The 12,197-nt window shown below is 36.6% G+C and overlaps 1 protein-coding gene across 17 annotated transcripts in view; it reads left to right on the top strand.

The window, feature by feature from the left end:
- Positions 1-12,197, top strand: part of SOX6 (SRY-box transcription factor 6) — a 614,016-nt gene that overhangs the window by 513,603 nt on the left and 88,216 nt on the right. For all 17 annotated transcript variants that reach the window (XM_047877037.1, XM_047877035.1, XM_047877036.1 and 14 more), the window contains one exon: positions 10,188-10,337. In XM_047877037.1, the coding sequence (XP_047732993.1) occupies positions 10,188-10,337 (150 nt within the window). The remainder of the gene's footprint in view (positions 1-10,187; positions 10,338-12,197) is intronic.

Below are 12,197 nucleotides of genomic sequence, written 5' to 3'. Positions count from 1 at the left end.
GTGGCTCGGAAACAGGGTAAAACATTTATTTGAATTTAAAAAATATAGAAGAAAATAAAAAGGGAAAATAAGAAGAGGATGTTTTGTATTATTTCTTGTCGAGTTTACTTGATCACTTCAAAGTGAATTCAAAATGCATCCTTATCTCCCTCAACATTTATTACAAATGTTCATTTTAGGTTAATATTATTAATGAATATTATGTTATTAATATGAAATTTCTGTGTAATAAATCTGTGCATTTCATCATAGGTATGAATTTTGTTCACTCGCATGATTCTTATGCTCAGTCTTCCATAGTCTCCTGAGAAATTAAAAACCAAGTTCAGTTTATAAAAAAAAACTAAAAACATTTTCATATAACAGACATGTTTATTTCCAACCAGCCACATTTGTTCTGTCCATCAATTAAAGTGAAGAAAAATGACATTTAGAAAATACTATACTTTTCTTTCATGCAATTTTATTTTCCCAAATATATATTTTTAACAATTTGAACAAAAACTTATTTTTTTCATTGCATACTTACTCATATTTATCTTCATTCTGTTGTTTTGGGGGCCTCATTACGGGTGGAAATCGAAGGGTGTAAAAGCTGAGCAGTTGTAGAATATTTTTCAAGCAACAGCATCTGGTTTCTTGGCAGTCATCATGGGCCAAGGCAAGGCAGTCCTGGCATATCTCCAGATTTTTCTGTGGGTGTTGCTGAGGGATTTCCAGGTCTGCCATGTTGTTGTGATGTTGTTTCCTAGAAACCCGGAAACTCAGAATGGAGTCCGGAGTCAGTCTGGTAGTATTTAAGGTCTACATGATCTGGCCTCCTTGATACCTTTTTGACATCTGACCCATCACCCTTTTCCAAGCTCACTTTGCTCCAGCCACACTGGCATCCTTGCTGTTCTTCACACATGCCAAACACGAGCATCTCTGTGCCTCAGGACATTCACCTCTCCTTTGCCTCTGCCCTGGATGCTTTCCCTGGGTTATCACACGCCTTACTCCCTCACTTCTTTCAGGTCTCTACTCAAATGACCCTTCTTTTAGTTTTCCTGACCTACTCTATATTAAACTCCCCCTCCCTTACATTCATATACCTGGTCACTTTATATCCCATGGCACATATTAGCATCAAAGTTACACATCTGCATGCTAATTCATCATCTTCCCCCCGCCCCCCTTACCCGAAGTCACTGCTCACTCCTGTTTTCCCAAATAGTACCTGGCCATTAGTAGCCAGCCAATAAATACTTTTTGCATGAATCCAAACCAAAATTTGCCTTTTGGTTACAAAGAAACAATGCTTTTAAATATTAGGGACCTAGCATCTACTCATTTACTGAAAGTACTTTATTCAATTCAGCTTGTACTCAAATATATACACCCCCTGAAACTTTCCTGTGACTTTCAGGCTATGGGAAATAACACTTCGGTTTCAAATCCAATTTCTGGACTCCTCGATGAGTTTTTATTTCCTATTGGTAGAGTCAAGATGCACTTGTTTAAGGTTTCCGTGATGAGCCACGGTTTTGTGACTAGAGAGTTAAAGGAGCATTACGAATGCAAGCTGTACCACTTGGAGCACATTCAGAGAACTGGGTCTCTTCAGCATTGCCTGCCCAGCTCTTGGAAACAGAAGGAAAACAGTCAGGTTCGTTCCCATAATGTCGATTTACAACTGCCCTCATTATCAGCTCTTCGAATATCTTGCTTCAAAAACCAAAGTACTAATTGTTTCAATGACCGAACTTTATTTCTGTAAATAAAACATTATGTATTTACATATTTTATTTGGCACCCTGAAAGATACTTGGAAAGGCAAGGAGAGATTGAATTTTCTTCTTAAAATTATTGGGGGTTGCTTTGTTTATGCTTAGTTATTTCCACTATGCAACTGTGTTCTATAAAGAAAAGCTCTTCTGAATGCATTCCAATATAATTGGTGTCATCCAAGAATGAATTCTGTTTTTTTGTGTTTTTCTGGTCTTGTTTTGTTTTGTTGTGTTTTGTTTTTGTAGCAGATGACTGACTGGGTGCTCAACCTGATGGATTCAGAATTTTTTTAAAAAAATGTCTCCTCATGTAAGGCTAGGACCATTGACCTGAGCCTCTCCCCTTTTCTTTTTTCTTTTCTTTTACAGCTTCTCGTCTCTTCCACTTCCAGCATATTCTTCCCATTCCTCCCACCCCAGTAGCACAATGAGTTATGTCAGAGGAGCTACTCAGTGCTTGGGAAAATAGGCAAGAGGATCTTCAGCCAGGAAAACTCTTTTTTCAATTCATTTTTCTTTACTTGACATTCTTGTGCCGGCTGCAGGGGATAATGAAATGAATTAAACAGGTCCTGGCTTTCCAATGCCTTACAGTCAATGCTTGTTCTATTTTTTCTTTGGTTGTTGTGGAAAGGCAAATAGCTGAAGTCTCAAAGGGGATGAAATAGGTCCACTCTCACCTGAGACAGCTTTTTGGCTCTTTATGTATATTTGCATAAACTTTACTTTAAAAAAATCTGAAAACACCTTAACATGATGATAATTACCTAAGCTAATTACTGTCGTTGCATTTTAAAATCTGCACATTTAAAAACAAATATTAAAATAAAATTCTACCACATAAATTATTTTTTGGGTGCCCAATGATTATTTTTCAAATATATATAGAATACATTTCTCTTTCAATTCTGGGGGAAAGGTGGGAAAACAACCCTTTTATGAAGTCCAGATCAGAAGCTCTGACAAAATGTACATATTCTATTTGCACTCAGTTCCCTAAGAGAACAGAAACAAGAAGAAAAGAGTCTGTGTGAACACTGGATGGGAGAAATAGTAAATTTGGGTTCTAGATTTCCTTCTATCTATTGCTTGTCAGTTGGTATTCTTATGCAATCACCTTCCTTCTCTAGGCTTGAGTTTTCCTCATCTGTAAAGCAAAGGGATTGGATTAAATGATGTTTACAATTCTTCCTTCTGCTAACATTGTGTTATCTGGTGTTTCTTTATAAGAAAATCAATGCATGACTTGATGAACCCACATGTTATAAGTTCAAGAAGATGGAAACAAAGAAAGAGACTTCCATCTCTGGGGATCCTTTTGGAGAGACTGTGAGCAAAGGTATAATAAGAAAAAGGTGTGGGCAGAAATGATAACAATTCCAAAAAGATAGAGCCAAGAAGAGAAATAAAGGAGTTTTAGTGATCATTGTTAACACAGCATAGATTAAATATCAGGCATGATGTTAGGTGCTGAGGACACGTTAAAGAAGACTCAGTCCTTTCCTTAAGGAGCTTGGAATCTGCTGGGAGATAGAGACATTAAAAAAAAAAAAAACATTTCCATAAAGTACACAGGAATAGATGATGAGATATGGGGGGAGCACAAGGGAGACAGGGTTCAGATAAGGCCTTAAGGAGAAAGTGACTTTTAACCAAGACTCAAAACATGAGTAGAAGTATGACAAACAAGAGGGGTTAACAGAAAAGGAAAGAATATGGCAGGAGAAGTGAGAAAGTTGAGTTGGAAATTAACCCAATACGTGAGGAGTGGGTGTGGTAGCTCTTCCCTTATTCCTTCTCATCTCCTATCCCTACAGCCAATTTTCTTTGGTGTCAAGTATTAGGGGTATAGCTAAACAAGTGCCTTCTATGCTGAAAAACAAGGACTTCAGTTCTTTGCTTCCATAAAACCACAGCTATATTTCCTGGATCGTTTTGTTGACATTGGAGGTTTATGAGAAGTAAAAGTATTTGTGATCTCTTTCAAATTATTTTTAAGCTTTCTCCGTTCCCCCCGCCCTCAGTCTGTAATGACTTGTTACTGACATATTTTCTTCCCTGTGCTGAACAAGCACTAAATCATGCTGCTTAATTACCCCTGTCTCCGTTCTACCTTCTCACAGCCTCACAGCTGAACTTGTCCAGCTTTATAGCATGCCTTGCTCAGTAGGCGGGGGAATGGTCATCAGCATTGTTTTGAGAAGGTAACAAAACCCAGGATGTCCCTGGAGAACTGAGCCAGGCTTGGGGCCTAGTGTTAGGCAGCATCATTCAAGTAAATGACATTTCCTTAAAGATGCTCCCCTACCAACCCTGCTTGTCTCACGACTCCATCATCTTCTACTGCCCTCTCCAACCCCCGAGTAGTGTGTTGTATATAAGAACAAAATCTGAGTTATCCAGGGCCAGGGATCTGGGGTTCCCAGATATTATGTGGAACCACAGCAGGTGGGGTAAATATAAGGGTAGGGGTTGAAATTTCAGTAGTGCCTATTGAATCTGTTTTTATAGAGGAGCATTTTCCCTTCTCTTCCTTTCTTCGTTATCCACCAATAGGCTAGTTATATTTGAGGGGAAAAAATTTTTTTTTTCTTTCTCTCTGGGCCAGATTCCGACAGGCCACTTTAAAATGCCCTTTCTAATTGAAATGACAAAACACAGGAGAATTTACTCCAAAGAGAATCTGGTGTGTGAAGTTGTGCCTGCTTTTTTACTGTTGGTTTCCATATACTGGAGCATACTGGTGCCAATTTAAAGCCCCTGTCAATTTCCATTTGTATCAAGTTCCCCTATTTCTACCTATATTCTGCATAGTTCTTTTTACTTTATCAGTCTCTTCAATATGTGTCACTAGGGTATTTCAAGTGTCTTCTATTATGGCTCACAGATCAGTTGGAGAAGGGAGCTGTTTAGATAAAAATTGCGCCCCTTGCTCCTTCAAGGTGGCTGGCGGGTGGTACCATTAACCCTTTCTGTATGTGAGGGCTGTGAAGTGCCATTTTAGAAAAAGTCACTGCAAGACATCTGGAAATATAGTTTGCTATTTGAGAACTCAGAACAGCAGCAACATCAGAATCTCTCTTCTCCTTGGACAATGATTCTTGTCTGGTGGCTAGGAACAGGAAATGGGTTTCATTATAATTCACTGTAGAGCTTATGTAAAGCACATGGACTTTAAAGTAAGACTGACTCTATAAAATAGATAATAATTCCCATTTTCTATAATTATTTAGAAAACTAAATAAAATAATAAATGTTAAATACCTAACACAGAACCTGACTGAGTTAGCGTACAATATATGCTTGTTGAATTCACACATGAATGAATGAGGGTGATGACTGAATGGCAGGATGAGTGGTTATGTGGTTATGTGAAAATCATGCGATTATGAGAATATAAGCCTTGCACCTTTTTTTCGATGGGGTTCTCCATTGGAGAGCTTACATGATTTTATCCCAGAAAGCAGGTATATACATGATACATATGTATACATATATACACACATTTATGTATGTATAATGTATATACCTATATATGTATATTTCATATTATGTTAAGTATTAGATACACTGACACCACTCATAATTTGACATGAATTTGGCTGTACGGGGCAAAACGTGCCTCTCTTTCCAAGTACAATAGTGTTATAAGATGACTCTGACAAAATACATTTTTTAGGTCCTGGCCATAGACTGGTGTATCTACTTGAAGACACTCAAGAATTTCAGGGGCGCCTGAGTGGCTCAGTCAGTTAAGCGTCCAACGGGCTCTGTGCTGACAGCTCAAAGCCTGGAGCCTGCCTCAGATTCTGTGTCTCCCTCGCTCTTTCTGCCCCTACCCCATTCACAGTCTGTCTGTCTCTCTGTCTGTCTGTCTGTCTCTCTCAAAAATAAGCAAACACACACACACACACACACACACACACACACACAAAAGAATTTCACCATAAGGCTGAGTTTGGTAGGACCTACTGTTTTGTATTGAATGTAAGTAGCCCTAGTTATTAAAGTGTCACTAGGATACAAATGCAAGATAGGTTTTTTTTTGAAGGCTAGTCTCAGGACACAGAAGTCCAGAAATAGTATTAGAGGTATGGATTTATGACATCTTCATAGGACTTCCTTAATCCAATGTATTTAAAAGATTCGTCAATAAGTTGGTGGTAAAGCATAGAAAAGATTCTTTGTGTCTTGGCTTTAATTCATTGCTTTTTCTAGATACTTCTTGTTGGGGGAATAAAGTCTAAAATGATTCATGTGGCCTTTAAGACTCTACCCCTCTCTAGCCTCTTGTCATGCCACTGTACCCACACTTAACCGTCCTTTCATGTTGGCCCTTTTTTAGTATCTTGAAAACGTTACTTTCTTTTCTACCCCAGGGCCATAATAATCAATGTTTCTTTTTTCTGGAATGTTCTTTATAACCTTTCCTCCTGGTTAATTCTTACTTAAAGTGTTATTTCCTTGGAGAAGCGATTTTGATTCTCCAGACTATGTTAAATGCCTTTGTTAGATGGTCTTTTGACATTCTGTATTTTTCTTTCTCAGCACTTAACCTGAACATAATTCACAGTTACTGTCTAAGCATTTATTTAATATCAGGTTTTCTTTCTAGCTCCATTAAGGCAGTAACTGTTTTCGAGTTGCTTGCTGTTGTACCTCCAGTGTTTAGCATAGTGTTTAGTTAATAGTAAGCATTTGATAAAGATTTGTTGTTGAACAAATTCATCAATGCTGGAAATGTACTCGTGATGTGCAGAGGTTGGTTCATCATATAGCCATTTCTACTTTAAATGGTAATGTTGGAATGAGAGCCAAAGTGTTCTTCTATTATCTAGTTATATCATCTTGAGCGTGGTACTTCTCTTCTCTAGTCCTCCTCTCATCAGAAGAATGAGGAGGTAAGACTAGACTAAATGATCTGTGAAGGCCCTTTCAGTTCTAGATGTGAAGTATGTCAGTTTTCAGCTTACCAAAATCTTAATAATGACTACTTTATTAAAACTGAACTAATACTAAAGGTGGAATATTTCTGCCATAAAATAGTGAAAGCATTTCTTAAAGTGCTCCAATAAAATCTGAGTGATTTTATAATTTTGAAAAATATTTAGGTAGGCTCATTTTTACATATATGCACTGCATGACTTTTATATATCTTGGATAAAGAAACAACTCAATATCCCAATCACCGAACATTTTTCAAAATTAAAATGGAAAAAAAGTCTATATTTACAGAAATAGTCTTCACCAAAGTTTAAATGTTTATGGGACTCTGGCTAAGTCTGTTATAAGCTTTACTACATTGTTGGTTTTTTAAACCTCAACTGTGTTTGGAAATGAATATTCATTATTATCATCATCGTGTCTGTGAACTATGATCTCAGAATCCTATGACATTTTTGTAAACTCTTGCGTAATCGTTAACCAGAGCTTAACCCTTTTCTTTCCCAAACCATTAGTCTGCAAAGGACTTCTCTAACTAAAGCTATTTACTTGGATAACTAATATTTTCTGTTCTTTCAAAAAGGATGTGGTATCATTTAGAGAAACTTTAAATTTATAAGTAAACTAAGAAGAAAAATCAATACCACCCCTCAGTTGCTGCTCAAGCAGTAGAATTTGTGTTAGAAAAGTTTAAGACAGGTGACTAAAGCCAGCAGTTATTAAAAAAGCTTTCTAGTCAGCATTTTAACAAATGACTTCAAAAGAATCATTTCTTTTGAAACAATGTAATTTAATTTGGGCTGGGCTTATTTTCTTTTATTTATTTATTTATTTATTTATTTATTTATTTAATTTATTAATTTATTTATTTAATTTATTTTTGAAACGCAACACCATAACATTATTCATTATGTATGATAAATATAATCATGTACTACTTCTTTTGCCTCATTTTTAGAAAATATCTCTCCTTCTTAACATCCAGCGATTTTATATAGTATGTTAATTCAAAAATATTGATTGGTTATCTCTTATTTGCAAGGTACTATTCTCTCTGCTTGCCCTCAGAAATAATTAGGTTGATCATGACATCGATAAGCTTACAGTCTATCAAGCATGATAAGACATATATACACAACTAAGCACAGGTTTAAAAACAGTGGTAAGTGCCACAAAAAAAGGTGCACGTCAGGTGTTAAGGATCTATATCTTACATCTTCTCCAAAACTATATGCCTATTCCAAGACTTTGAAACCTCCACAGCTCCTAAAACAGAGCCTTGCATATATAACATATTCAATTAGTGTTAGCTTAGAAGATGAGCTATCTTTGAAATCATTTGGCAAGCCTATACCTATTCAATGAGCGACATTCTTTTTACCCAGGTCAGATCTGCAATCTTCAGTCTGAAAAGCATGGTACTTATATTTAAAATTATACATTTTGTCAGACAGACTGTGAACATTTTTATTTTCGTGAGTGCCTTCTATCTTTACATCATATTCTATTTTCTGGTTTTTTTTATTTCGAAGCTTATTCTACTAAATCTTTTCTGATCTCCTACTGACCAGTTTACTCAGCTCTATAAATTTTGTGGTGTGTGGAGATGTCCCTTCTTGCTTCTACTGTATCAGTGATGGCAGCTCACAAGGAACTCTGAGGAACCCCAAGTCTGAGGAATCTCAGTGTTTCTGGGGTCATTCCTCTCATAGGTACAAACCAGTAGAGAGAGATATAAAATAAATGATTATCAAAGCTTTAGAGGAAGCAATTAACATTATTTCCAAAAAGCGACTATCTTGTTCAAGCTGAAGGATTTCTGAATTTAGTCAGCTTTTAAAAAAATAGATTTGTTCCCAGGGATTTTTTTTTTCTGTGTTTTTTTTTTCACTAGTTGAAGTTCCCTGGAGGACTCACGATCGTCTGATCTTGTGAATTATTGAGGTAAAATGAAGGCATAAATGATGCTTAAGGACTCCTGCCTCTCAAAGATTTCATGACTCTTTAATACTCAGTCGTAGGGCACGTTAGTCATGATACCAGATACCATGTAGCCAACACTATCTCAGCTCTCAACCATCTTCACTCCATTCAATACCAAACTTTTCTTCAGTGGCTTTATCCAAGAAGCAAATTTTTAGAAGCTTCACTTGCCCCTCTTTTGAAGACACTTGGCTGAATTTCAAAGGAAAAGGATACCACAGAGTAAAAAGGAAATAGAAGAGGCAGCTTTTCTCCCCCTAAGTTCTAGCAGTTTGACTTACTCTTACTTGTGAATTTTTCTTGCCACTGAGTCATTGCACATACAGAATTATGAAACTTTAATTTCTTTAGAGGCTTGTTATATTAGAAAAATTGTTCCAAAGAAAGCAACAATCATGACATAAGCACATCTGGCTCTTGCAAATTATTCTTTATTAAGCTTTCATTTAATTACATGTGCTGAAAGGTCTGTTTTTGATTACTGTAATTTTTTTTATTTGTCCATCTGAATGATAGTAATGCTGGAAATTACATACAAACCACCTGTTTTTTTTCCCCCTTACTAATATGACAAAGTTTGAGCTATTTTCTCTGTGGTTGATGAACTAGGAAGCTTATTTATTATGATACACATAGGACTGTCAAGGTAATGGCTTAATCTTGATTATAAGAAGAAAGAAAATATTTGAATGGAGTTCCCAAGCATTAAACAGTGTGAAGACTGAGGCATCTGAATTCTGGCTAACCATAGAAGATCAACACATTCATTTATTATCAATTTCAACCAAAAGCTAATAAAACAACAGTCAAGGATTTAACATCCTGTGCTAGGAAAGAGAAGTTTCATTTCATTTCATTTCATTTTTTTGGTCACAAATCTGGCTATATTCTCTTGAGGATTATTTTATATGCTGCCTAGAAATAAGACCCCAAGAAAACAATGCCTGCTGTTGGGCCTGGGGATCTTGAAGGCGGCATTCTTATCATCCAGAAGGATCAGCATCCCCAGAGAAGCTTGGTCAGTATTAAATAAGAACAGTGTTCTTCCAGGAATCCCTAGGAAAGTTCAGATTAGTTTCTTAGTTCATGAATATTAAAATTGCATGAATGGACATATTGACATTTAAAGAACTTTTTATAAAGATTTTAGGCGCTAGAAAGAACCGTAGAGACCATTTAGTCAAATTCCTTTTTGTACTGAAGAAATTGAGTTCTAGAGCAACCGAATCCTTTGTTCACGTTCATCAAGTTACTGCTACAAGCACCAGGAACAAGACAATGGCTCCCATACTAGTACTCTTTCTTTATATTATTTGGGCTCTCACATTCCCTTTTTAAAAGATAGTGAGAGAGAAATCACAAGGTTGTCAGGGGAGTAATTATGTAACAACACGGTAAGTTTTGTTTTTGTTTTTTGTTTTGTTTTGTGTTTTTTGAAACTCAATTTCAGCTGCATCTAAAGAGATAATGCTTGTCTCCCCTGTTTTGCAGCAGCTCTATGCCGCTCAGCTGGCCAGCATGCAGGTGTCACCTGGAGCAAAGATGCCATCAGCTCCACAGCCACCAAACACAGCAGGGGCAGTCTCACCTACCGGGATAAAAAATGAAAAGAGAGGGACCAGCCCTGTAACTCAAGTTAAGGTACTTGCTTTGCAGGATTGTGAAAACAGTTTGGAAAACAGCTTCACAAGAAAGGTAGTGAACCAGGCTGGGTTGGGAATAAGCAGCAGGAAGCATAGCAGCATAAAGGAAACCCAAATGCTTCTCTTTATGGTAAATTTCATGATTGAGCACTGAGAAACAGGTGTTTCCCTTTTGATAACAATAGTGCCATATTGTGAGTGCTTTACCTAAATCTGCAAACTCACTTCTCAAGAGTTTTCCCCATTTGGATTCTGGCTTTTATTTTTTAATGTTCATTGGCATGAATGGCCATGGTTTTATTACCAGTCTTTCTCATAGATTTGTGACACTTTCTCTCTAAGTTCCTGAAACAGGTGGGAGCCAACTTACAGTACCGGAAAAGGAGGTTCTCAAAACTTTAGATTTTAAAAAGGGGGACAGAAAAGAATCTAGTGCTGGGCCTTATATGGTTTGTTGATAAAGGACTGTCCTCTGAAAACATTTATACAATGGGCTCTGAGGAATGAGTGGTATCATTATCTATTCATGCTTTGATGCCCGGTAGTTGTGAGAGGATATGCAGGCTCTCCCAAGTTATGGCTGGGGCATTGATAGATGCCTTTCCTCACTAATTTTCAGTGTCTTAAAATGTGGCACCCAGGAGGTACTTGGCGACAGAGGGAAATGGATGGATGATGCGCTCCAACTTTGTGCTGCAGCTGGTACCTATAGGTGGTACTGGTTGGTTTTTATAATATAGTTCAGGGAGACAATTGTTTTGTATCATTGACTTATCTACTCGGAGGGATACGCCAGCGCAGATGTATTGTTGTAATGTGCCCAAAGTACTACATTTGGAGAAATTTTGCAATTATTAAATTTTCACAGGGAAACATCTAAGGCCAACAAAATAGCATCAAATGCCACAAAGCCACTGAAAATGTATTATTTTTCCATGATGTTTTTGAGTATCTCAAAATTCCTGCCTGCAATTTTGAGATACGCCACATTTTGAGTATCTCAAAATTCCTGCCCAAAGGAATTAATTTAATGCCACCCATGCTTTAAACTCTCCAAAGACATAGATGAACATTTATGCTTTGTTGTTAGAAATACTGAGATATAGCAAGAGCAGCTTACATTGAATAAGATAGCATTACTTACAGAAACAAGCTACCTATTTTGTGTTCCAAGAGTTTCTGTTTGTGAATAAGAGAACGCTACAACTCAAACCACAGCACTTTGTTTAATTGTAGTTGTTAGAGTATGAACATATCAGACGGTATTGACTTGAAGTATTGAGTATTAGATATTTTAACATGAAAAAGTCACTTTATAAGTGAGTTGGCCAAATGGAACTGCACCAAACCAAGTCTTTACTGGATGAGTAAAATGTTCCCTGGTTAAATTCAAGTTTACATCTGCTTTTACCATTCCAGCTTTGTGGGCCAACTGAGTTTTATTACTCACTTGACCACATGCAAATTCTTAGGGAGTTCTCTATATAATTTGACTTGACTATATTTTATGTTAATAACAAAGGAAACATTCCTTATACTTATTAGACTGTTTGTTGTATGTGTGGGTAAAAATGTATAGACCAAGACATAAAGCAAATGTTTTAAATTAAAAAAAAAAAATAAAAGCTTCTGCCTACTAATGAAGAAGTTCTGAGAATAATCTCATGATTTGCTAATTGAAAGGATTATGGTCACTAAAATGTTTCTGTCTATAATCATTGCTTTCCCTCTGTATATAACATGACCACATGACACGAGGCATAGTTTGCTGAAGGTAACAAAATTAAACATAGATCATCTTATTGTACCTTCTTTCCCTGAGAGTTTTTATCTACAATAAATATCAATATTGGAAATC

The sequence above is a fragment of the Prionailurus viverrinus genome, chromosome D1 (genome assembly GCF_022837055.1).
Source record: "Prionailurus viverrinus isolate Anna chromosome D1, UM_Priviv_1.0, whole genome shotgun sequence".
NCBI classification, from domain to species: domain Eukaryota; kingdom Metazoa; phylum Chordata; class Mammalia; order Carnivora; family Felidae; genus Prionailurus; species Prionailurus viverrinus.
Note: the sequence above shows the minus strand (reverse complement) of the source record. Positions and strands in the feature narration are given on the sequence as shown.